The following is a 23,844-nucleotide window of genomic DNA, read 5'->3' as shown; positions in this document are numbered from 1 at the left end:
CCGCGCTCTCCCGCGCGGAGGGCGGTGGCCTCGCGTGGACCGAAACACTGTGAACGCCCGAATGGGGAGAAACAGGCGGTGACGGCCGCAAGGGAAGGACTAGGGGTAAGCGATTAAAGCAACTCGCATACATTTTTGCATCGCGCCAGGGAGTCGTGCTTCTAGTCGTGTGGGCCGCCTCTGGCTCGCCCCGAATTCCTTTTCTCCTTTTTGGAGTCGTCTGTCCTTTTGCCCCGTCAGTAGGCGAGTCCAAGTGTCAGATACCGACAGGGGGGACTTTAGTAACGTAAGCTAAACGGTTTGCCTAGCGAAAGGCTGAGACGCCCTGAGCAATCGCCTGTCGAGCCTCCACTCTTCCATGATAGTAACTGTTGAGTTAGAGGACATTTTCACCACATTCTGGATACTAATATCATTTCTGGTCCCCGCCTTAGGCGCCACAAATAGTTCAGTCCCGTCCCGCAGCGTCCGACGGGAGAGGAAAGGGGAGGCCGCCATGTTGGACGGAACCATCCGTTGCTACACATGGGGTGGCTAATGCGCCCATGAATTTAGTGATGGACAGAAACAACCTTGTTGAATGGAATTAAGCACTTTCTTGTCACAAGAATGTCCGTTTGGTGATTTGCGGACGCGGCTTGCGGATGAGAGTCCTCTCAGGGTCGTCGTGAGGCTCCAGGGCGTGGGTACACCCCCCGCCTCGCGGCCTTGGTACGGCCTCCCCGTCGCACGCACATGGCTGAGCTGTAGCCGGCGCGGCGCGCGGTGCGGCCTGGGAGAGTCGGAAGCGCGGCGGCCGCGGAGCCCTGCGAGTAGGTAGTGTCGGGCCCATGCAGGACGCGGAGAACGTGGCGGTGCCCGAGGCGGCCGAGGAGCGCGCCGAGCCCGGCCAGCAGCAGCCGGCCGCCGAGCCGCCGCCATACGAGGGGCTGCTGCGGCCCGCAGGGCCCGGCGCTCCGGAGGCGGCGGGGACAGAGGCCTCTAGTGAGGAGGTGGCGGTCGCGGAGGCCGGGCCGGAGCCGGAGGTGAGGACCGAGCCGGCGGCCGAGGCAGAGGCGGCCTCCGGCCCGTCCGAGTCGCTCTCGCCGCCGGCAGCCGAGGAGCCGCCTGGGTCGCACGCTGAGCCCCCTGTCCCGGCACAGGGCGAGGCCCCAGGAGAGCCGGCTCAGGACGAGCGCGCCGACAGCCGGGCCCAGGCGGCGTCCGAGGACGCGGGAGGAAACGAGGGCAGCGCGGCCGAGGCCGAGCCCCGGGCGCTGGAGAACGGCGACGCGGACGAGCCCTCCTTCAGCGACCCCGAGGACTTCGTGGACGACGTGAGCGAGGAAGGTGAGGGCGCCCGGGGCGGGGCTGGCGAGCGGCGCGGGATCGTGACTGAGGTTCCGGAGGTGGGAGATGTCGTCGGGCTGTGCCACTGGTTCGTGCAGAAGTTCCAGCGAGGGTGTGCGTGTACTCCTGGGAAGCCACCGAGGGAGGGGTTCCCGAGTGCCCTAGAGGCGTTCTGAGACCCCAGCGCCTCCCCTTTTCTTTCCTAAAAAGGGGGACAGGATGGAGCTAACTTCAGGAGCCAGGGATTTGCATGACAACCAGAAATCTGAGAGAGTGGGAGAGGGCACACGGGGTACTGTGTTTTGGCTGGGTGTGCTGTGAGTGTAGCAGCTGGGGTTACGGCAAAAACCGAAGACCCGGTGTCAGGTTTGTGGGTCTGCATGTCCAAGCTAACCAGTCAGACCTCCCAAGGTCTGGATCGGAGGAACAGGTTGTCGCAGAGCCGGTGATTTTGCCCTCCTGCCCCGCACGATCGTCCATCTCCAGAGACTTCCCTAGTGGTACAGGCAGACCCTGTCAAATTCCAGTTTGGTTCTCCTTTATCCCCTCTGCTAACCCTGTAAGACGAGTTATTTTTCCAGGTTTTAATATTGTTGATAACAGCCTGCTTTGCCTTCATCTCAACCTTGATTGGGTTTACAGGCATATTTCTGCTTCCTGCCTCAGAGAGCCCTTTTCCTAAAGTGACTTCTGATGAGGGCTGGTCTCATTTGTTTTTCTTTTTTGTTTTTAGCCCTCTTAAGCCTTTAAGGTGAGAAACACATCAGCCTCTGCGGATTGGCTAAGTTAATACTGGAGTGAGAAAAATAAAAATACCCTTGCTGACGTAGCCAGATACACACCAAGACAATTTAGGGAATAACGTGGAATTGCCAACTTATAATTGAAACGTATTTTTAAAAGGCTATCAGAAATACAAAAATCAACCAGGTGTGGTGGTGCACACCTGTAGTCTCCGGTACTTGGGAGGCTGAGGCACGAGAATAGCCTGAACCCAGGAGTGGAGGTTGCCGTGAGCCAAGATCCCACCGCTGCACTCCAGCCTGGGTGACAGAGTGAGACCCTGTCTCAAAAAGAGAAAAATTAAAAAATAAAAAGGCTGTCAGTCACTGTGGCCATTATTATATTACACTTTTTTTTTCATAGAAAACATTTTAGCATGAAAAGCAGGAAGAACACCACAAACTCATGAAGACTTTAGGAACATCTAGTCTGCGCCCCTCAGTCCTGAGGAAATGTGTCCCTGAAGGTGGAGTAGGCTGCTGAGAATTCGCAGTGGGTCCGCTTTGCGTGGCTCACCAGACTGCCCTGCTCAGAACAGTGTTCTTTCTAACACTTCCATTGTTGTTATAGTTTAAAATAAAAACTTTTGGTTTAATGATTATTTTGAGCCCTTGGATATTCTGCTATTTTTTAAAAAGTATTATTTGAATCCCAGCACTTTGGGAGGCCGAGATGGGCGGATCACAAGGTCAGGAGATCGAGACCATCCTGGCTAACCTGGTGAAACCTTGTCTCTACTAAAAAAAACTAGCCGGGCATGGCGGTGGGCGCCTGTAGTCCCAGCTACTCGGGAGGCTGAGGCAGGAGAATGGCATAAACCCAGGAGGCAGAGCTTGCAGTGAGCTGAGATCCAGCTACTGCACTCCAGCCTGGGTGACAGAGCGAGACTCCGTGTCAGAAAAAAAAAAAAAAAAAAACAAGGAAGTATTATTTGAGCCCATCGAATTCACAGATTTCTAATATGTAAATTATTTCTGGAATTGGGAAGAGTTAGAGGATGCTCATATGACCACAAGGTTGGCCGGGCTGGGTGATGACTATGGGTCCTCAGGGGGCCCACGTGGCCCTGAAGGTGCAGTGTTGGCCAGAGTGACAGGTGAGGCATCTGGTCCTGAGGACTAAGGCTCAGCAAGCAGGCTTTGTCATGGCCTGCCTAGTTGTGGTAGCGCAAGTGGGTTGTGTGCGTTATGAGAAGAGCTGCCCTTCAGGGTCAGTGTGCAAGATAATATATGAGTGTGTCAGTTCTTTCCAAAAGGGCCGAGTCTTCCAGGTAGTATATGAGTGTATCAGTTCTTTCCAAAGGGGCCGAGTCTTCCAAGGAGCAGACCAAAGGTGGCCCGGAGTCCCTGTCTTGCCTTCTTATTTTTTTGGTGCAGATTAGCATCTCAAACTGTAATCATCCTTTCAGTTTAATGTTTCAGCTGATCAGGATTTTAACTCTAAATGTCTTGTTTACATTATTAACTATTCTTTCTGTTTGCTATTTAGTGTTGAGAATTGTTCTTTTCTTTTTTTCCTGGAGACAGGTTGGGAATCTGTGAGCCACGTGTCACCGATGCTTGGGCTGAGAGTGATCAAGGCGATGTGTCTTCGTGGTGTAGTTACTTCATTTGTTTCCTTCCTAGATGTGGGCTGGTTCTCCTAGACTAGACGTTTTGAGCTTGTGGGAAGGAGTACGCAGTGTGTGTAAAAGCTAAGCTTTTTATTGCAAGCCTTATAAATTCAGATCTGGCTTGTCAGGCCATTTAATTATATGGTAAGTGCTTTAGAAGTTACCCTGGGATTTGACTAGTTTCCATAGCAGGGTGTCTGGCACTGCAGTGACTGGCAACTGCCTTTTTCCCTTTTTTTTTTTTAATCTCTTGTTCCTCTCAATTTTAGCATCTTTGAAAATAAAATGGAGATTATTTTTTAAGGTAGCATGTTCAATATTTCCTTTTTTTTTTTTTTTTTGAGATGGAGTCTCACTCTGTTGCCCAGGCTGGAGTACAATGGCTCACCACAGCCTCTGCCTCTCCAGTTCAAGCGATTTTCCTGCGTCAGCCTCCTGAGTAGCTGGGATTATAGGCACCCATCACCACTCCTGGCTAATTTTTTTATTTTTAGTAGGGACAGGGTTTCACCATGTTGGCCAGGCTGGTTGCGAACTCCTGGCCTCAAGTCATTTGCCTTCGTCAGCTTCCCAAAGTGCTGGGATTAGAGGCGTGAGCCACCATGCCTGGTCAATTTTCAATATTTCTGAAAGTGGTTTTTTTTTTTTTTTTTGAGATGGAGTCTTGCTCTGTCGCCCAGGCTGGAGTGAGCCACCATGCCCGGCCAACTTTTGAGAATAAATAAAGCGAAGAATATTTTCTGACATCTGCATATTTAGTATGTTGAAATTATTATTATTTTTCGAGATGGAATCTCTGTTGCCCAGGCTGGAGTGCAGTGGCGCAATCTTGGCTCAGTGCAACCTGCATCTCCCGGGTTCAAGCAACTCTCCTGCCTCAGCCTCTCAAGTAGCTGGAATTACAGGCACCCACCACCATGCTTGGATTTTTTGTTTTGTTTTGTTTTGTTTGTTTGTTTTTTGAGACGGAGTCTCGCTCTGTGGCCCAGGCTGGAGTGCAGTGGTCAGATGTCAGCTCTGCAAGCTCCGCCTCCCGCGTTTACACCATTCTCCTGCCTCAGCCTCCCGAGTAGCTGGGACTACTATAGGTGCCTGCCACTGCGCCTGGCTAGTTTTTTTGTATTTTTTTAGTAGAGATGGGATTTCACTGTGTTAGTCAAGACGGTCTCGATCTCCTGACCTCGTGATCCGCCCGTCTCGGCTTCCCAAAGTGCTGGGATTACAGGCTTGAGCCACCGCGCCCGGCCTTTTTTTTGTATTTTTATTAGGGACAGGGTTTCACCGTGTTGGTCAGGCCGGTCTTGAACTCCTGGCCTCAGGTAATCTGCCTGCCTTGGCCTCCCAAAATGCTGGGATTACAGGTGTGAGCCACTGAGCTTGGCCCTGTCCTAAATTCTGACAATGTGATGCTTTCCAAACGCCCTGCGAGGCATTTCATCACATTGAGGACAGCTTCACGTACCACTAAGAAAAAAATACTGTTACTTAGGCCGGGCGCGGTGGCTCAAGCCTATAATCCCAGCACTTTGGGAGGCCGAGACGGGCGGATCACGAGGTCAGGAGATCGAGACCATCCTGGCTAACATGGTGAAACCCCGTCTCTACTAAAAATACAAAAACTAGCCGGGCGAGGTGGCGGGTGCCTGTAGTCCCAGCTACTCGGGAGGCTGAGGCAGGAGAATGGCGTAAACCCAGGAGGCGGAGCTTGCAGTGAGCTGAGATCCAGCCACTGCACTCCAGTCTGGGCGACAGAGCGAGACTCCGCCTCAAAAAAAAGAAAAAAAAAATACTGTTACTTAAACCCTGTGGGCATGGCAGCGCCCACCTGTAGTCCTTTCTACTTGGGAGGCTGAGTCCTTCCTACTCTGGGCTCTTCCTACTTGCTAGAGCCCAGAAGTTGGAGGCTAGCCTGGGAAGCATAACAAGACCCTGTCTCTTAAAAAAAAAAAAAAAAAAGCTGTTTCAGGAACTTGTATATTCACCAGTCTCCTAGTTTAAGTGCAGGTCTCTGCCCTGATAGTGTGTTTCTGAAAGGCTGTTTGTGATACAATAAGAAATGTGTATTTGGGCTCTGCCCTGGTTCTTGGAACACAACGTCTAAACGCTTGGAATCTCCAAAGTGATAAGTGTCTTTTTGTAGACAAGTGAGATGATTGATGGCTGGGGCTCCTTGCCAGGGAACCAACCACGTGATTAGAGGGCGGGAACTTTTAGGTCTCCCCCTGCCCCCCAGAAGGAAGAGGGCATTGAGTTGATCACCGGTGCTCAGTGATGTCATTAATTACGCCTATATAATGAGATCTTCCTAGAAACCAAAAAGGACCAGGTTCCTGGGGCTCCACGTAGCGGGACAGGTGGAGGCTACTGCAGGGTGGCGGCCTGGAGAGCACAGGGAGGCTCCGTGCTTCTCCATCTGCCTCTTTGTATGCTCTGTAATGTCCGTTATAATAAGCTGGCAAGCCTAGCTTCCTGAATTCTGTAAGCTGCTGTAGCAAATTAATGGAACCCAAGAAGTGGGGGGTAGTGGGAGCCCTGCTTTGTAGCCTGTTGGTCAGAACTGGAGGTGACAGCCCACTACTTGCGATTGCCATCTGAAATAGCGGCCAGTCTTTGGGACTGAGCCTCCAGCCTGTGGGATCTGGTGCTGATTCCTGGTAGTGTCTGAATTGGATTAAGTTGAGGACACCCAGATGGCGGCCCCTGGAAAACTGCTTGATGTGGGCCCCACATCTGGTGTCAGAAGTGTTGTATTGAGTGTTGTGTGAGTAGGAAAAACACTTTGCTATGTCCTTGTCTCCTGCAGTTCAGCTGTTTATCCTTAGAGCTTTTTAACGTAAGGAATATTGGGCAAGGAGTTGTTCTGGACGAAGGTGCCTGGTGATGGGCTGTTTGCAGTGGAGAGAGGTGGGGAAGCTCACCCCAGGCGTGCTTCCTCTTTGTTTTTTTTTCTTGATTCACTTGTGAATGGCAATCCAGTTCACGGCCTGAAAACATGAAAATCACTGGGAACAGGAGGTGGGAGAAGAGTTACTACTTTCATCCCAATTCACTGGAAAGAGGTTTCTCCTTGAATAATTTCTGGTAATTTGTATTCACAGCACAAATGTGCTGTGAATATATTGAGCATTTAAATATTTACTTGTTTGCTGAAATCTTCTATAGCAAGTCAGTTTTCACTGACATTGGGATGGGATTCTGCCTAGACGTTGCTAGAAACCTTTCAAAACCTAGGGGTCTCTGGAAGCTCTAATAATGGATATTCTTTAGATTGTCTTCTTCATTTGCATTTTGCCTTGTTAAAAGCTTTTTGTTGTTATTCTCTTGTAGTCTTTGGTTATTGCCAGAACTTAATTGACCTATCTTGACTGTTTACATTTCCATCCAAGGGAGAGGGGAGCGTTCCAGTCCCCACCGCGCTCGTGTTTAAAATCTGAACCAAGCCAGGGTTGAGATTTCTTTTGCTCATAGTGAAAGCGTTTAGACAATTCATTGCCTCTTCTTGGAGACTTGTTTAGTGTGCTCAGTTAATGTATTAATATTTTTCTTGGTAAAAATGATCATTTGAAAAACCTCTCTCTGGTTCAGAATTACTGGGAGATGTCCTCAAAGACCGGCCCCAGGAAGCAGACGGAATCGATTCGGTGATTGTAGTGGACAATGTCCCTCAGGTGGGACCTGACCGACTTGAGAAGCTCAAAAACGTCATCCACAAGATCTTTTCCAAGTTTGGGAAAATCACAAATGATTTTTATCCTGAAGAGGATGGGAAGACAAAAGGGTGAGTGTTCTCCCATTGGAGAAGTCTCATCTGTGTCTGGCACGTCGTGATGAGGGAGTGTTGCAGGAGCTCCCTGCAAACACAGCTCCTGCCTCACCCAGGCATGTGGGCCGTTCACTTCTTCAGGCCGCCCTCAGCTGGAAGCTCTCCAGAGCAGTGAATGAGAAGATGATAAAGTTTAAGTTAAGGTTTTAAAGTTTTTTAAAATTACCTAGAATAGACCAGCATCATGGCTTACGCCTAAACTCCCAACACTCTTGAAGCCTGAGGCCAGGAGTTGGAGGCTGCAGTGAGCTATGATAACGTAGCTGCACTCCAACCTGGGTGACAGAACAAGACATCTGCCTCTAAAATAAATAAGTGAAGTAAAAACTAACTAGAATAGTTTTAGTTTCTGGAAAAATTATCAAATGCAGGTAATGCTGCTGCATTTTCTGTGTTGGGCAGTCAATTGAGGGATGGCCTCTTGACCCTCAGTTACTCATGTTACAGTGAAACATTCTCTGAGGTCCTTTCTAATCTTGCCTGTAATGCACAATATTAGACCTTTTTTTTTTTTTGAGACAGAGTCTTACTCCGTCACCCAGGCTGGAGTGCAGTGGCGTGATCTCGGCTCACTGCAAGCTCCGCCTCCCGAGTTCATGCCATTCTGCCTCGGCCTCCCAAGTTGGTGGGAGTACAGGTGCCCACCACTACACCTGGCTAATTTTTTTTGTATTTTTAGTGGAGACGGGATTTCACTGTGTTAGCTAGGATGGTCTTGATCTCCTGACCTCGTGATCCACCTGCCTCGGCCTCCCAAAGTGCTAGGATTACAGGCGTGAGACTCTGCGCCCGGCCTAGACAATTTTTAATTTTTTTTATTTTTATTTATTTATTTTTTGAGACGGAGTCTCACTCTTTCGCCCAGGCTGGAGTGCAGTGGCCGGATCTCAGCTCACTGCAAGCTCTGCCTCCCAGGTTCATGCCATTCTCCTGCCTCAGCCTCCCGGGTAGCTGGGACTACAGGCGCCCGCCACCTCGCCAGGCTAGTTTTTTGTATTTTTTAGTAGAGACGGGGTTTCACCGTGTTCGCCAGGATGGTCTCTATCTCCTGACCTTGTGATCCACCCGTCTCGTCCTCCCAAAGTGCTGGGATTACAGGCTTGAGCCACCGCGCCCGACCTTTTTTTTTTTTTTTTTTTTTTTGTCCTGAGACAGAGTCTCACTGTGTTGCCCAGACTGGAGGGCAGTGGCGTGATCTTGGCTCACTGCAACCTCTGCTTCCCAGGTTTAAGCAATTCTCCTGCCCCAGCCTCCCAAGTAGCTGGGATTACAGGTGTGCACCACCATGCTTGGCTAATTTTTGTATTTTTAATAGAGAGGGGTTTTGCCATGTTGGCCAGGCTGGTCTCCAATTCCTGACCTCAAGTGATCTGTCTGCTTTGGCTTCCCAAAGTGCTGGGATTGCAGGTGTGAGCCATTGCGCCTGGCCAAGATTTTTTTTTAAACAGCTCTGGAGATAATTGATATACAATAAATCTGCACAGTTTTGAAGTATACAATTTAATAGATTTTGATGTGTACATGAAACCGTCGCCACAGTAAAAATAATGGACTTTTTGATTAACTTTTCTGTAATTTATGATAACAAAACTAGAGACTTTGGATCTTCTGGTTAGGGTTTCCCTCACTTAGGAGCTCCCTGGCTGTGGATCTGTCCCCCGTGTGACTGCCTTAAGCTCGAGGCAGGAAGAGCAGCACAGATACTCCTGGCACGCAGGGCTTGTCCATTGAGAGGAGTGGGGCAGGCAGCGCGTACCTGCCTAGCCTTACAGTGTGCGCGTGTGCCAACGGCCCTCTCTCACTCAGGTATATTTTCCTGGAGTACGCGTCCCCGGCCCATGCCGTGGATGCTGTGAAGAACGCCGACGGCTACAAGCTTGACAAGCAGCACACGTTCCGGGTCAACCTCTTCACAGATTTTGACAAGTGAGTTCAGACTTGGCCACAAGGAAGTAGACGTTGACGTGCGAGTGAGCAGCTGTGTGCAGGTGGCTTGGTGCTTCTCAGTGGGTGCTGGTGCCTGTCAGGTTGTTCACGTCCTTTCTGGTCAGGCTGCTGCAGGGCCATTTCATAGCCCTGCCCCATGCTTCTGGCCTGCAGCACCCATCCCCGTTATGCCAGTCACAGCCCTTGGGGTGGGCAGGCCGGAGCACAGCAGGGCCATGCCGGACCCCCGCGGGTGCTCTTTCTAGTCATCAGGACGTGGGGCTCAGCAGTCTCCTTTCTCCTCCAGGTATATGACCATCAGTGACGAGTGGGATATTCCAGAGAAACAGCCTTTCAAAGACCTGGTGAGTGGCCTGAAACCTGCATCTCAGCGGTTTAAAGAAATGCTGCTGGGTGTGGTGGCTCACACCTGTAATCTTAGCACTTAAGGAAGCTGAGGTGGGAGGATGGCTTAAGCCCAGGAATTCAAGACCAACCTGAACAACAAAGTGAGACCCCCCTCTCTACAAAAAGTAAATAAATACATAAATTAGCCGGGCCTGGCATTCACCTGTTTTCCTAGCACTTGGGAGGCTCTGGTGGGAGGATCACCGTGAGCTGGGAGGTTGAGGCTGCCGTGAGCTATGATTGCGCCCCTGGACTCCAGCCTGGGCAACAGAGCGAGACCCTGTCTCAAAAAAAAGAGAAGAAATGTTGGATGGTGTCTTGACTTGAGGTTAGAGTGTGACTTGGGAGTTAAGGTGTGGACTGAATTTGTCATATCTTTAAGAGCAATAGTTGTGAATGAATTTTTAATTAAAATTAATGAAATGTTATATTCCTTGCCTTTTTTTTGTTTTTTTAAGGGAAACTTACGTTACTGGCTTGAAGAGGCAGAATGCAGAGACCAGTACAGCGTGATTTTTGAGAGTGGAGACCGCACTTCCATATTCTGGAATGACGTAAAAGACCCCGTCTCAATTGAAGAAAGAGCGGTGTGTATTTGCTGCTGCCGCTGGGGGCGGGGACTCACCTCTCCCGTATTTCCTTAACGAAGTGGAACTTTGTTTCTATCAGAAAACTGGGAGAGCAGGTGACGTTATGTTTTCTTTGAGATTACTTTCTCAAAACAACTTTTATTCCTCTTCCAGCTTTGAAGTAAATCCTGAGAAGTGAACAGGCTTTGTGTATTTCAGTTAAGAGTTTGCAGAATAGGCCGGGCGCGGTGGCTCACACCTGTAATCCCAGCAGTTGGGAGGCCGAGGCGGGCGGATCACGAGGTCAGGAGATCGAGACCATCCTGGCGAACACGGTGAAACCCCGTCTCTACTAAAAATACAAAAAATTAGCCGGGCGTGATGGCGGGCGCCTGTCGTCCCAGCTACTCTGGAGGTTGAGGCAGGAGAATGGCGTGAACCTGGGAGGCAGAGCTTGCAGTGAGCTGAGATCCGGCCACTGCACTCCAGCCTGGGAGACAGCGAGACTCCATCTCAAAAAAAAGAAAGAAAGAAAGAGTTTGCAGAATAGATTCATTGTAGGAGGAGTGTTTGTGTTTGCCATTTTGTTGTATTAATGTTGGCACTGCCTTTTTCTGCAGAGATGGACAGAGACATATGTGCGTTGGTCTCCTAAGGGCACCTATCTGGCTACCTTTCATCAAAGAGGCATTGCTCTATGGGGGGGAGAGAAATTCAAGCAAATTCAGAGATTCAGCCACCAAGGGGTTCAGCTCATTGACTTCTCACCTTGTGAAAGGTAAGCTGCTAGAAAAAAGGTGATCTAGCTAATCCGGCTGTTGGAGTCTATGCTTTTCACCCCATGCCAGCCTTCTACAGGTGATCTTCCGTTTTGCAGCATTTTAAACTTAGTAGAAAAATACAGGAGTAAGGAGAACGCTAGTATGCTTTCTACTGAGATCTTCTCACGTTCGGTTGCATTTACGTCGTCATCTCCTATACAGATATTTTTTCCTGAGCCATTTGGGAGTAATTGGAAGTAACATGTCCCTTCAGCCCCGAATGTGTATTCCTAGAAATAGGATTTTGTTAGCACGACCACAGTGCGGGTGCTGACTTCAGGGATTTAACATTCATTGAATACTTTAATGTATTGCCATATTCTGATTTTGTTACTTGATCTAATAATGTTCTGTATAATGTTTACTTTCCTGCAGTTCAGGATCTAGTCTAAGGTCACATATTTTACAGATAAATTTTCCTGCCTCTGTCACCCAGGCTTGGCGCCACCCGGTGGCCCCATTGCAGGCTCATTGCAGCCCCAGCCTCCCAGGGTCAGGCGGTCCTCCCCCCTCAGCCTCCTGAGTAGCTGGGACCACAGGCACACGCCATGACATATGGCTAATTTTGTTTATTTTTTTGTAGAGGTGGGGGTGTCTCACTTTGTTGCACAGGGTAGTCTTGAACCCCTGGGGCCAAGTGATCCTCCTGCCTTGACCTGCCAGAGTGCTGGGATTACAGGCATGAGCCACTGCACCTGGCCGAGCCGTGGTTTTTGATCTAGCTAATCCGGCTGTTGGAGCTCTGCTGGGGAAAGGGGCAGTTGTGGAAGGCAGCGTGAGGACGAGCTGGGGCCACTCTGTTTTCACCCTCACGGGTTGTGTCTGCCTTCCCCTCTGGTGTTGTAAGGGACCGTCTGTTACACACTTTGTGTGAACTGAGTGAGCAGGTGCAGTAGCTCCAGACAAACCAGCACTCAGGTAAATCATGGCTGAGAGGAGCCCCCAGCCTCTGAAGTTTCCCATCAGACCTGTGCTGGCTTTCAAACTGGATGGGACTTTTTTTTTTTTTTTTGAGACTGAGTTTCACTCGTTGCCCAGACTGGAGTGTAATGGCACAGTATCGGTTCACTGCAACCTCCACCTCCCGGGTTCAAGCTATTCTCCTGTCTCAGCCGCCTGAGCAGCTGGGATTACAAGTGCCTGCCACCATGCCTGGCTAGTTTTTGTATTTTTAGTAGAGACAGGGTTTCACCATGTTGGCCATGGTTGGCCAAGCTTGTCTTGAACTTCTGAGCTTGGGTTATCTGCCTGCCTCTGCCCCCCAAAGTGCTGGGATTACAGGTGTGAGCCACTGTGCCCAGCCGTATTTTTTTACCTTGTTAGTCTTAATGAAACATGAGTGAAGATAGAATTCCACACTGCGCCTCCCTCTAGATCACTCAGCAGCCTTTTGTGTGGGGCTGTGAGATCTTTCTGTGCTGATCTTGGAGAAACCAGAGTGTCTGTAGTGTATTGACACCAGAATGAAGAAGCGCTGCTGCTTCCCTCTTCCGCTTGGAACTCTTGGGGCCGGGCAGGGTGGGGTTGGGGGAGAGAGCTGGTTCCACGAGTTCTGACCGCGTGTTCTGGCTGCACAGACGGCCTGTGATCCTCTCGTGAGAGGAGGATAGCATACAGTGTGGCCCCTCTCTTCTAGGTACCTGGTGACCTTTAGCCCCCTGATGGACACGCAGGATGACCCTCAGGCGATAATCATCTGGGACATCCTTACAGGGCACAAGAAGAGAGGTTTTCACTGTGAGAGCTCAGCCCATTGGCCTATTTTTAAGTAAGTGGACCATTGTAATGAGCTCTGTAGCCTTTGTCTTTTCATTGGAATACCTTGGCACTTCTGTTTCTTCTTCTTAGGTGGAGCCACGATGGCAAATTCTTTGCCAGAATGACCCTGGATACGCTTAGCATCTATGAAACTCCTGTAAGTGGTCCCGGTGATGGAAAACGCCGCGTCCCATCCTTGCTTGTAACTGGGGTGTGGTGCTTTTCCGTATTTGTGCTAGAAGAGGAGGAGGAGGTTTCACAGATGCATAGGAAAGTCCTGTCTCCCGTGCCTTTTTAACTAACCTTGCTTTGGGCAGAGCTCTTCAGTTACTCCTGCCCACCTGGCGCAGCTGTGGGAGGTCCTGGATGGGCGTTAATGCAGTGGGCTTCAGAACTGCAGTTCTCAGTGGCGGGTGGGTGAGTGGGTTCATTGTCATCCTCTGTGTGCGCTGCCCTCTAGGCAAACTCACATCAGACTCTGGTTTCATTTTGTAAAAAGTTAAGTGTGTTTCTGAGACACTGACGTGATTTGACTCAACTTCAGCCTTCCTTTTTTTTGGGCAGTCTATGGGTCTTTTGGACAAGAAGAGTTTGAAGATCTCTGGGATAAAGTGAGTATTCTTATCAATTTGGTGTCTTTGTGTGTTCGGGCTGCTTAACACAATACCATAGGCGGGGTGGCTTATAACAGCAGAGATTTCTTTCTCCCAGTTTTGGAGCTTGGGAGCCCGAGGTCAGGGTGCCTGCAGACCGTCTGGTGAGGGCCCACCTCCCTCCTCATAGACAGCCCCTCAATCCAGCCTTCCCTGAAGAAGGCCTCTGGGGCCTCTTCCGTAAAAGCTGTCATCTCATTCCCGAGGGCTTCACCCTCAGGACCTGCCACCCCCAAAAGGCCCCACCCCATGCCATCACCCAGGGGGTTAGAATTTCACCCTGGGAATTCGGAGGACACAGACGTGGTCCATTGCAGTTGGTTTCCTTTATTTGCTCTCTCTCCTTTAGCACTCAGCTTTTTTTTGTTGTTAAAGAGACAGAGTCTTGCGCCGTCACCCAGGCTGGAGTGCAGTGGTATGATCTCCACTTACTGCAGCCTCCACCTCCTGGGTTCAGGTGATTCTTCTGCCTCAGCCTCCCAAGTAGCTGGGACTGCAGGTGTCCACCACCATGCCTAGCTAATTTTTGTATTTTTCGTAGAGACAGTTTCACTGTGTTGGGGTTTCACTGTGTTGGCCAAGCTGGTCTCGGAACTCCTGACCTCAAGTGATCCGCCCGCCTCAGCCTCCCAAAGTGCTAGGATTACAGGCATGAGCCACCACACCCGGCCATTTTTAAATCTTTTTTGAGACGCAGTCTTGCTCTGTTGCCTAGGCTGGAGTATAGTGGTGCGATGTCAGCCGACTGCAAGCTTCGCCTCCTAGGTTCAAACGATTCTGGTGCTTCAGCCTCCCAAGTAGCTGGAATTAACAGGCGCACCACTAGCACACCTGACTAATTTTTTGTGTGTTTTAGAAGAGATGGGGTTTCACCATGTTGGCCAGGCTGGTCTCGAACTCCTGACCTCAAGTGATCCGCCTGCCCGCCTCAGCCTCCCAAAGTGCAGGGATTACAGGTGTGAGCCACCGTGCCCAGCCTAAGGTGAGTTTGTTCTGGACGCCAGGATGGAGGCTTGGGTCGATGGGCAAGGCTGCTCAGTGCTGGGTCCGCCACCCTTGAGGCACCACTTCAGTGACCCCTTTCCTGTGCCCAGAAATGAATCTTCAAGGCCAGAGCCTTGAGTTGGCTTCCTTCCATTTAGCTCGTCTTTGACCTAGAAACTAGGGGGGGTTTCCAGCCTTAAGGAAGAGAGGGACTCTGCTTAGGCGAAAGGTTTTCCTGTTGCTCTTCTGTCTGGGGCAGAGTTTGGGGAGCCTTCAGCTCATTTTCACCATCACAGAATGGGCACGTTTTTATTTATCGGAAAACTTGGGACTGGTCAGTATTACAGCAGTGAACTACCAGCAATCCAAGGACACTGACGTTTCTTCTTTCATTTTTACATTCTTGGGCAAAATTATGGCTTACAAAATGAAAAGACCAGGACGTTGGTTCTCAGTAAATGCAAAACAGCACGTAGCGTGTATAGAGCTGTTTTTCACGTAGGTGAGCTCAGGATCCGTTCCTTACAGCAGCGGTTCTAAGGAACCTTAGATCTTCTGTAGAGAGGTTGATACAGTGGAGGGAGTTGCCCTTTTTCTTGCTCATTCCTTATACTTGATTTACCGTTTTCCCCATTTGCACCTTAATTAATCTTCAGATGACATAATAGCCGGATCCACCTGCCTACAACTTACTTGCATCAAAGCAGCAGTGTGCGGTGTCTTAAGAGAGGGCTGACAGAGTGCAGGCTGGAGTCCCTATGAGTCTGTGCGTGATGGTGGGGTTGCTAACACTCTGTCTGCATTCATTCCCTATCACAGTGAGCGCAGTAGTGCCCCAGGGTCCTGGCGAGGACCTGTGAAGCTGCGCGGTGGGAGTGCTCAGCGTCAGTTATGACAGCATTGAGCTTCTGTATAGCAAATGAGTTGTTTTATTTTCTTCTGCTTTTCAGTTTCATCACTTGGCCTTTGCTTTAGCGTTTTATTTTCCTGTTGTGCAGAGACTTTTCTTGGTCTCCTGGTGGTAACATAATCGCCTTCTGGGTGCCTGAAGACAAAGATATTCCAGCCAGGGTAACCCTGATGCAGCTCCCTACCAGGCAAGAGATCCGCGTGAGGAACCTGTTCAACGTGGTGGATTGCAAGCTCCACTGGCAGAAGAACGGAGACTACTTGTGTGTGAAAGTAGATAGGACTCCGAAAGGCACCCAGGTGTGTAGATTCCCTCGGGAACTGGCGATTCCTTATCCTGAGCTCTGAAGTGGCCACCGTATTGTTTGGAGGTTGTTAATGAATTTTGTTTTTTGTTTTGTTTTGTTTGTTTTTGAGACAGAGTCTCGCTGTCACTAGGCTGGAGTGCAGTGGCGCGATTTCAACTCACTGCAGCCTCCGCCTCCTGGGCTCAAGCAATTCTCTTGCCTCAGCCTCCCAAGTAGCTAGGACTACAGGCGTCCGCCACCAGGCCCGGCTAAGTTTTGTATTTTTAGTAGAGACAGGGTTTCCTCATATTGGCCAGGCTGGTCTTGAACTCCTGACCTCAGGTCCACCCACTTTGGCCACCCAGAGGGCTAGGATTACAGGCGTGAGCCATTGTGCCCAGCTGAGAATACTATTGTCTTTCTAAGCACAAAGAGTAGTATACTCAGATTTTTTTTTTTTTTTTTTTTTGGTGGTTGATCATTTAATATTTATCGTATCAAAAACGTTGCCTGAGTTGGCCGGGTATAGTGGCCCATGCCTGTAATCGCAGCACTTTGGGAGGCCGAGGTGGGTAGATCACGAGGTCAAGAGATTGAGACCATGCCGGCACACATGGTGAAACCCCGTCTCTACTAAAAGTGCAATAATTGGCTGGGCATGGTGGCGCGCGTCTGTAGTCCCAGCTACTCGGGAGGCTGAGGCAGGAGAACTGCTTGAACCCAGGGGGCAGAGGTTGCAGTGAGCTGAGGGATTGTGCCACTGCACTCCAGCCTGGCGGCAGAGCCAGACTGTCTCAAAAAAAAAAAAATTCCCGAGTTTTCCCTCTAATGGAAGTATTCCTCTTTCTTTTTTTTGTGTTAAAAATGTTTTAATTGATATGTAATTCACATGCCTTAAAACACCCCTTTAGAGTGGCGAACTGGTTCAGTGGCTTTTCGTGTGTTCAGAGTTGTGCAGCCAGCACAGCTCATTTCAGAACGTTTTCGTTGCCTGGGTGCAGTGGCTCCTGGGTGGGAGGGAAGATAGCTTGAGGCTAGGAGTTTCAGACCAGCCTGGGCAACACAGTGAGACCCCATCTCTACAGATAATTTTTAAAAGATAAAAAATAAGAACTGTTTTTGTCACCCTACAAAGAAACACCATGCCTATTAGCAGCTTCTCTGCCCAGCTCCTGGCATCACGAATGTCAGCGATTTCCCTATTCTGGACACACAGCTGGAATCGGATAGTATGCCGCCTTCTGTGTCTGATCTCCTTCACGTAGCTCAGTGTTCCCACGGCTGGTCCGCGGTGCTGAGTCTGAACAGTAATCTCTTGTCTGGTGGACCACGTTTCTTGGCCTCCTTCCTTTGTTGATGGACATCAGGGCAGTTTCCCCTTAGACTCCTGGAGTAGGGCAGGACTTCTTGAAGGTTATGGCTGCAGGACACCCCACTGTCTGAAATGGTCTAACCAGCCCCATTGGTGCGCCTTTATGGCCCTCGGGATCCTGGTCTGCAGGCTACAGTGAGGACCCTGGGACTGGTTGTGCCCGAGTGTGGCGAGCAGGGCAGCTCCTGGAGGTGGGATCTGGGTCAGAGTTACTTCGTGCATGTCCAGTGGCTGCCGGTAGACGTGGTGCCGGCAGTTACCCTCCTACTGAACCGTCTTCCATCCTGAGGACTGTGGCTTTCATCACTGCAGATGCTCGTGTGTGTGAACCAAGCGTGCACACTGAATCTTTCGTTGTGAAGTTGACCTTTGATTTAAACCCTTTGTCTCATATTTTCACTGTCCAGAATGTCACCCTTTCCCCCTTTTTTTTAAACAGGGTGTTGTCACAAATTTTGAAATTTTCCGAATGAGGGAGAAACAGGTACCTGTGGATGTGGTCGAAATGAAAGGCAAGTTGTATTTTAGTCACTTTGAGGTGAATGGGGCCTCTGTGCTGTTTTACTCTTGGCTTTTAACACTTCCATGCGAGGGATTGTCTGAGCAGCAGAGTCAGGACTGTGAGCCCGCACCATGAGTAGCCATCTCCAGGTCACAGAACGTGTTTAGAGCCTGGGCAATGTAGTGAGACCCTCTCTGTACAAAAAAAATTAAAAAATTAGCCAGGCGTGGTACGCAGTGGTAGTCCCAGCTGTTCCAGACACTGAAGTGGGAGGATCACTTGAGCCCAGGAGCAGAGGTTGCAGTGAACTGAGATTGTGCCCCTGCACTCCAGCCTGGGTGACAGAGCGAGACCCTGTCTAAAAAAAAGAGAAAAGAGATTGAGCCTGTGTTCTGGTTTGGCTTTTTGTTTTGCCATGGAAAAGAGGAGGAAGGAAGGACAAAAATAGAGAGGTGAGAAAACGTGAAACCTGGCCACCTTTCCAGGTAGGAGAGTGGAAGTGAGGATCCCACTGTAGGTGCCACACTGGGTGTGAGGGAAGCGGCATCCACAGCTGCCCACGTCAGGCTTCTGCGGTCCCGTGTGGGCGTCCCGCCGTGGGGGTCCCGGTGTCCCGCTCAGGGAGAGAGCAGTTTCACGTAGGTCACTCCACATGAGTGGAAGCAGCTGTCTCTGAAACTCCAGGAATGTGCACCTTCCCTGCTGTTGCTTGCTCTCTGGTCCTTTTTGGTCCTTTTAATGAACTTTCAAATGTTGGGGGATATTTCTCTGTGGTCGAGTAGTGAACATTTTAACTGATCAAGAGCATTGTGTTCTGAGTTGACCAAAAAGGGAGTGGTCTGTTTTGTCTGTTTTAGAAACCATCATAGCCTTTGCCTGGGAACCAAATGGAAGTAAGTTTGCCGTGCTGCACGGAGAGGCTCCACGGATATCTGTGTCTTTCTACCACGTCAAAAACAACGGGAAAATTGAACTCATCAGTAAGTAGCCTGGTCCCTTTCCTCTTCTGAACAGGTCAACATGGATGATGACTCAGTTTCTGCCCAGCAGTGAGCATTTTGACTGGCCTAGGACCACTGTTGGGCAGGCCGGGACTCCCCTGTGAGTGGGGCGTTGTGGGCTTAGCTGATGAAGTGAGCAATGGCCTGGAGGTGCTGCCTCCTTGTGGGGTGCTTCTCTGAGCCCTGTTGGGCCCTCACGTTTAAGCAAGTATTTCCAAGGCTTCCATTCTCTGCCATCGTCTGGAGTGAAGCTTTTTCCCTTCTGGCTGTAGCTCTTGTCCCTGGGCTCGGGGTGACTTCCTGTGGCCATGCTCCTGCCAGTCCCCAGTCTGAGTCGGGCACCTCTGACCAGGGTGTGCAGAGCTGTTGCACACGGCTGTGCCCTGTCCCCATGCACCTGGTTCCAGGGGCGCCACACTGCACCCACCTGGGGCTCGCTCCTCACAGTGGTGCGGGGACGCTCTCCCGTGTCATGGCAGCTGCCGCCTGTGCCCTCAGCTCCTCACTTCTTCCTGGGGTCTCTGCTCAGCATAGAGCCCAGTGCCCATGGGGATTGAGTGAGCCGTTGCTTGTTGCTTCACAGGCGTGGTGTGTGTTTGTGTGGCAGCCGGGAGGTGGTGATGGGCTGTGTTCCTCACCCACAGGACTCTGGCTGCCAGGTGCCCTCCTGCAGAGCCATGGGTTTGGCCCTGTACTTGGAAGGGGTTGGAATCTCCTGGCCACACCTTTCGCAGGATGATTCTGTGAGGAGTTTAGTTTTCACTCTGCTAGAGGTTGGCAGGGTGCGTGGTGCCCTTAGTTGGCAGTGGATCACAATTGGCTGTTTCATTAATTCCGGTTGATTCAAACATACAGGCAGTTGCAGACTGTCCAGAGACTCGTGTAAGTCTTCTAGGCCATAAAACATACGGCAAGCAGAGGCACCTTGCAGCTTCCAAACAGGTGGTGTGGCGTGCCTCTCCTGAGGTTGGGCATCAGGTAGTGTGACGTGCCTCTCCTGAGGTTGGGCATGGACTCTGGGGCCACCGTGTGGCTCCGTCCCATTCCCGTGGCTGTCGGGGTTTTCGTTTGTACAAGTCAGAGACCCCTGCCCCTGTCGGGGTGCACTGCCCTGCCCCGTCTCCTCCCCTTCTCCCCACATCAGCCTGCCCCACGCCTCTTTTTTTGGATGTACCTCAGGCTGAGGAAAGAGAGGCCACAGGTTGTCAGCTCTGTCTGAGACGCAGGGAGCATATGCTCTGAGGGGGACTTGAGCCCAGCCCCAGCTGGCCTTCTCACCGCTCCAGCGGCTCTGCCTGCGATCCCTCCTGGAAGTAAGAGTTAGTACCTGGAAAGGTGATGTCTAGTCACTTTCAACAAGCATAGCTTATCCAAAGACGCCTTGTCGCTAGGAGAGTGGCTTTGCTCTTTCAGGGTCACTTATCTCTGACGTCTTCTCCCTGCTGGGGACCCTGCAGCAGTGAATATTTGCCGTAAAGGGAATTCTTTGACCAGTTACCTCAGGAAATAAGATAGTCTTGTTTTGAAGTACCCCTGTGGTATCTTCTCTTTTTTTCCCATTTAAAGTATGGATCGTGACTCAGGGTACTTAGCGGAGGACTTTGTAAAATTGTTTTCCGAGGTGGTTCGGCATTGCTAGCTCTGCCCACGTGGGCAGCTTGAGCTACAGCCAAGTCCTCCAGCCTTGGCTGCCCCGGCACCGTGGAAGCCCTCGCAGCTCGTGACAGGCACTCTCTTTCCTTTCAGAGATGTTCGACAAGCAGCAAGCAAACACCATCTTCTGGAGCCCCCAAGGACAGTTCGTGGTGTTGGCGGGCCTGAGGAGGTAGGTGTATGCGCTCTGAGCCTGTCCGCCTTGTGAGCAGCACTCTGCCTGCTGTGGCAGAGACCCCTCAGGCACCTGCACCCAGCTTCTTGGTAGAGGGAGTATTGTGCACTGAAAGGGTTACCCTGGTGTCAGTGGATGGGACTTTATTGAACCTTTGCGGACCCATGGCACTCCAGGACTCGGGCCAAGCCAGGACAGATTGAAATAAGCGCTCGTGCGGGGCGCGGTGGCTGATGCCTGTAATCCCAGCACTTTGGGAGGCTGAGGCGGGTGGATCACGAGGTCAGGAGATCGAGACCATCCTGGCTAACACGGTGAAACCCCATCTCTACTAAAAATACAAAAAATTAGCCAGGCTTGGTGGCAGGTGCCTGTGGTCCCAGTTGCTTGGGAGGCTGAGGCAGGAGAATGGCGTGAACCCGGGAGGCAGAGCTTGCAGTGAGCTGAGATCACACCACTGCACTCCATCCTGGGTGACAGAGCGAGACTCCATCTCAAAAAAAAAGAAGATATAAGCGCTCGCAGATGCTTTCGTGAAGTGACCAGGCAGACCCATCTGCAGGTTGTGGTTCTTCGTGGTTAAACAAGTGCCTTCCAGCAATCCAGTTACCACCCCCGGGGGTTCAGTCCCGTGTCTTCTAGCAGGAAGGGTATTTGTTACACAGCTGTGAGGCTCCTTACCTCCGGTTTGTGTCATGTGCCAGTCTCAGCTGTGTTCCAGCAGTGTGTCGAAATCATGGAGAAGCTTCCAGCTTAAAGAGTACCCTTTTGTTGCTGCTGTCCCTTGTTTCATTGTCCACGCTTGCTACTGTATTTTTGAAGGCTTACTTAGCCCCAGATAACATTTCCAGTAAAAATAATAGTGATGGCAGACATGTGTACTACTCACCACACACTCTACATCTGTGACTTGGTACGTCTCACAGTGGCCACCAGAGGCTGTTGCCGTGCTTGTTTCCATGTTAACGCCGAGGCTGGCTCCCTGGGGACCCCATGCCGCAGCACCTCAGGAGGGGCATGCCAGGAGGTACGCGTCTCCGTGAAGCCTGACGGTCCTGTCTGTCTCTGCAGTATGAACGGTGCCTTAGCGTTTGTGGACACTTCGGACTGCACGGTCATGAACATCGCAGAGCACTACATGGCTTCCGACGTCGAGTGGGATCCTACTGGACGCTACGTCGTCACCTCTGTGTCCTGGTGGAGCCATAAGGTGCAGGCCCGTGGGGCATAGCTTTGGCTGTGGATAGAAGCAGGGATTGCCGGCTGGCTCTGACTCTGGTGCTGTCCTGGGACCTCGGGGAAGGGGCACCAAGCCTCTGTGTTTAACAGAAGCGTTGGCTGGTGTTTGTGGCAGGAGGAGGAGGATTCTGGGTTGTAGAAGAGGTGGCGCCGAGTGCAGGAACAGCTCCCGCTCATGGTTGCAGGGCGGGTGGGGGTCTTACCCTGGGCCTGGGGACCCTTGAAAGGGAGTGAGAATGTGTCATACACCAGTGTTTTCCCGCAGAGAGGAGTCATTTCCTTTGAAGTCTGAACAAAGTTCCGTAACCGCAGACATTAAGATCTCTTTGGGGTCATTGGTTGAGTCCAGCTGCCGCGTTGCCCACAACTCTTACTCTAAAACTGCTGGTTAAGTTTGTCGAGGACTTTCAGAATTTAATGACTTGTAAAACATTGATGGAGGTATTGACACTTGAACCAGTCCATGCAAATAGAGCCTGTGAGACCAAACTCGGGTAATTTTATTTAATGAGATACAGAACTTTTAGGAGTATCAACTTCCCAAATACGACTACAAGTGTCTAGAGTTAGAAATCTTCACATTGGGGCCGGGCGCGGTGGCTCAAGCCTGTAATCCCAGCACTTTGGGAGGCCGAGACGGGCGGATCACGAGGTCAGGAGATCGAGATCATCCTGGCTAACACGGTGAAACCCCGTCTCTACTAAAAAAATACAAAAATCTAGCCGGGCGAGGTGGCGGGCGCCTGTAGTCCCAGCTACTCCGGAGGCTGAGGCAGGAGAATGGCGTAAACCCGGGAGGCGGAGCTTGCAGTGAGCTGAGATCCGGCCACTGCACTCCAGCCCGGGCGACAGAGCGAGACTCCGTCTCAAAAAAAAAAAATCTTCACACTGGAATCAGGATATGTTGATGGCAGCCTGCGTTCAGATACATTGAGATGTCACTTCGGTGGGGCCCACCTCGACACTTGAAATCACCTTAGGCCAGGCACAGTGGCCCACACCGGTCATCCCAGCACTTTAGGAGGCAGAGGCAGAAGAATCACTTGAGCCCAGGAATTTTGAGACGAGCCTGAGCAACAGCAAAACCCTAGCCCCATTTAAAAAAAAAAAAAAAAAATACCTTTTAAGTTGTTAAGTAGAGTTGACCGCTCTCCTTGAGATATAAACACTTAGCTCCCAAAATGCCAGGCCGCAACAAGATGTCTATGCCGAGGGCCAGTGAATGTGCCCTCCTTCATGAGAGAGGCCTGCTGTGAAGAGAGCGGAACCTGGCGGGCGCATAGTGATGCAGTTAGCCTACATCCGGCACAGTGCTCAGCACAGCTCCCACCCGGCACGGGGCTCAGCAGTGCATAGTGATGCAGTTAGCTTACATCTGGCATTGGGTGCAGCGGCGCACGGTGATGCAGTTAGCTTACATCCAGCGTGGGGTTCGTGTTGCCAGCAGGAATGCGCAAGCCTGTGCTGTGATGAGCGCTGCTGCAACTGCTCTGTGCCCTGCACTCTGGGTCGATTGCATCATTGAGGTGTCTTTCACTGACTGCCCACCTCCCCTGCTGTCGGCTCTGCACAGGCAGAGCTTTGTTTGCTTCACACGTGTCCCCGATACCCAGGACGTTGTGCAGCAAGTGACACAGTCACAGTTGTTGCTCTGCTGATCCCTCGGTGTCCTGGTGTGTCCCTGCCCTCGCCTAGGTGGACAACGCGTACTGGCTGTGGACTTTCCAGGGCCGCCTCCTGCAGAAGAACAACAAGGACCGCTTCTGCCAGCTGCTGTGGCGGCCCCGGCCTCCCACACTCCTGAGCCAGGAGCAGATCAAGGTCAGCGTTCCCCCATCCCCGCTGCAGGGCACTGGAGGCGATTGTGGCGTTGAAAAGTAGTCAGTTTTTTCTGTTATTGTTAGGGTGGTGATTGGGGGATAGAAACGTGACATTTGCAAGGATGCCTTGAAGAGATGCAGGAGCAGTGAGAACCGAATGGGATAGAACAGCACTAGGAGAGTAGCCTGAGGAGCAGTGAGAACCGAATGGGATAGAACA

At 51.0% G+C, this 23,844-nt stretch overlaps 1 protein-coding gene across 5 annotated transcripts in view; it reads left to right on the top strand.

The window, feature by feature from the left end:
- Positions 1-23,844, top strand: part of EIF3B (eukaryotic translation initiation factor 3 subunit B) — a 26,046-nt gene continuing 2,202 nt past the window's right edge. The window contains exons 1-16 of one of the 5 annotated variants that reach the window (XM_026447207.2): positions 1-105; positions 1,143-1,329; positions 7,310-7,502; positions 9,354-9,473; positions 9,781-9,838; positions 10,340-10,468; positions 11,071-11,228; positions 12,908-13,039; positions 13,120-13,186; positions 13,594-13,640; positions 15,665-15,875; positions 17,674-17,746; positions 18,594-18,716; positions 20,484-20,562; positions 21,637-21,775; positions 23,500-23,625. In XM_026447207.2, the coding sequence (XP_026302992.1) occupies positions 9,785-9,838; positions 10,340-10,468; positions 11,071-11,228; positions 12,908-13,039; positions 13,120-13,186; positions 13,594-13,640; positions 15,665-15,875; positions 17,674-17,746; positions 18,594-18,716; positions 20,484-20,562; positions 21,637-21,775; positions 23,500-23,625 (1,338 nt within the window). In that variant the 5' untranslated portion in view covers positions 1-105; positions 1,143-1,329; positions 7,310-7,502; positions 9,354-9,473; positions 9,781-9,784. Of the gene's footprint in view, positions 106-223; positions 1,330-7,309; positions 7,503-9,353; positions 9,474-9,780; positions 9,839-10,339; positions 10,469-11,070; positions 11,229-12,907; positions 13,040-13,119; positions 13,187-13,593; positions 13,641-15,664; positions 15,876-17,673; positions 17,747-18,593; positions 18,717-20,483; positions 20,563-21,636; positions 21,776-23,499; positions 23,626-23,844 lie in introns of those variants that run through there. The other 4 variants (XM_026447206.2, XM_026447208.2, XM_026447205.2 and 1 more) reach the window with 4 other exon arrangements.

Source organism: Piliocolobus tephrosceles, chromosome 8 (assembly GCF_002776525.5).
Source record: "Piliocolobus tephrosceles isolate RC106 chromosome 8, ASM277652v3, whole genome shotgun sequence".
Lineage (NCBI taxonomy): Eukaryota > Metazoa > Chordata > Mammalia > Primates > Cercopithecidae > Piliocolobus > Piliocolobus tephrosceles.
This window is presented reverse-complemented; position numbering and strand designations above follow the sequence as displayed.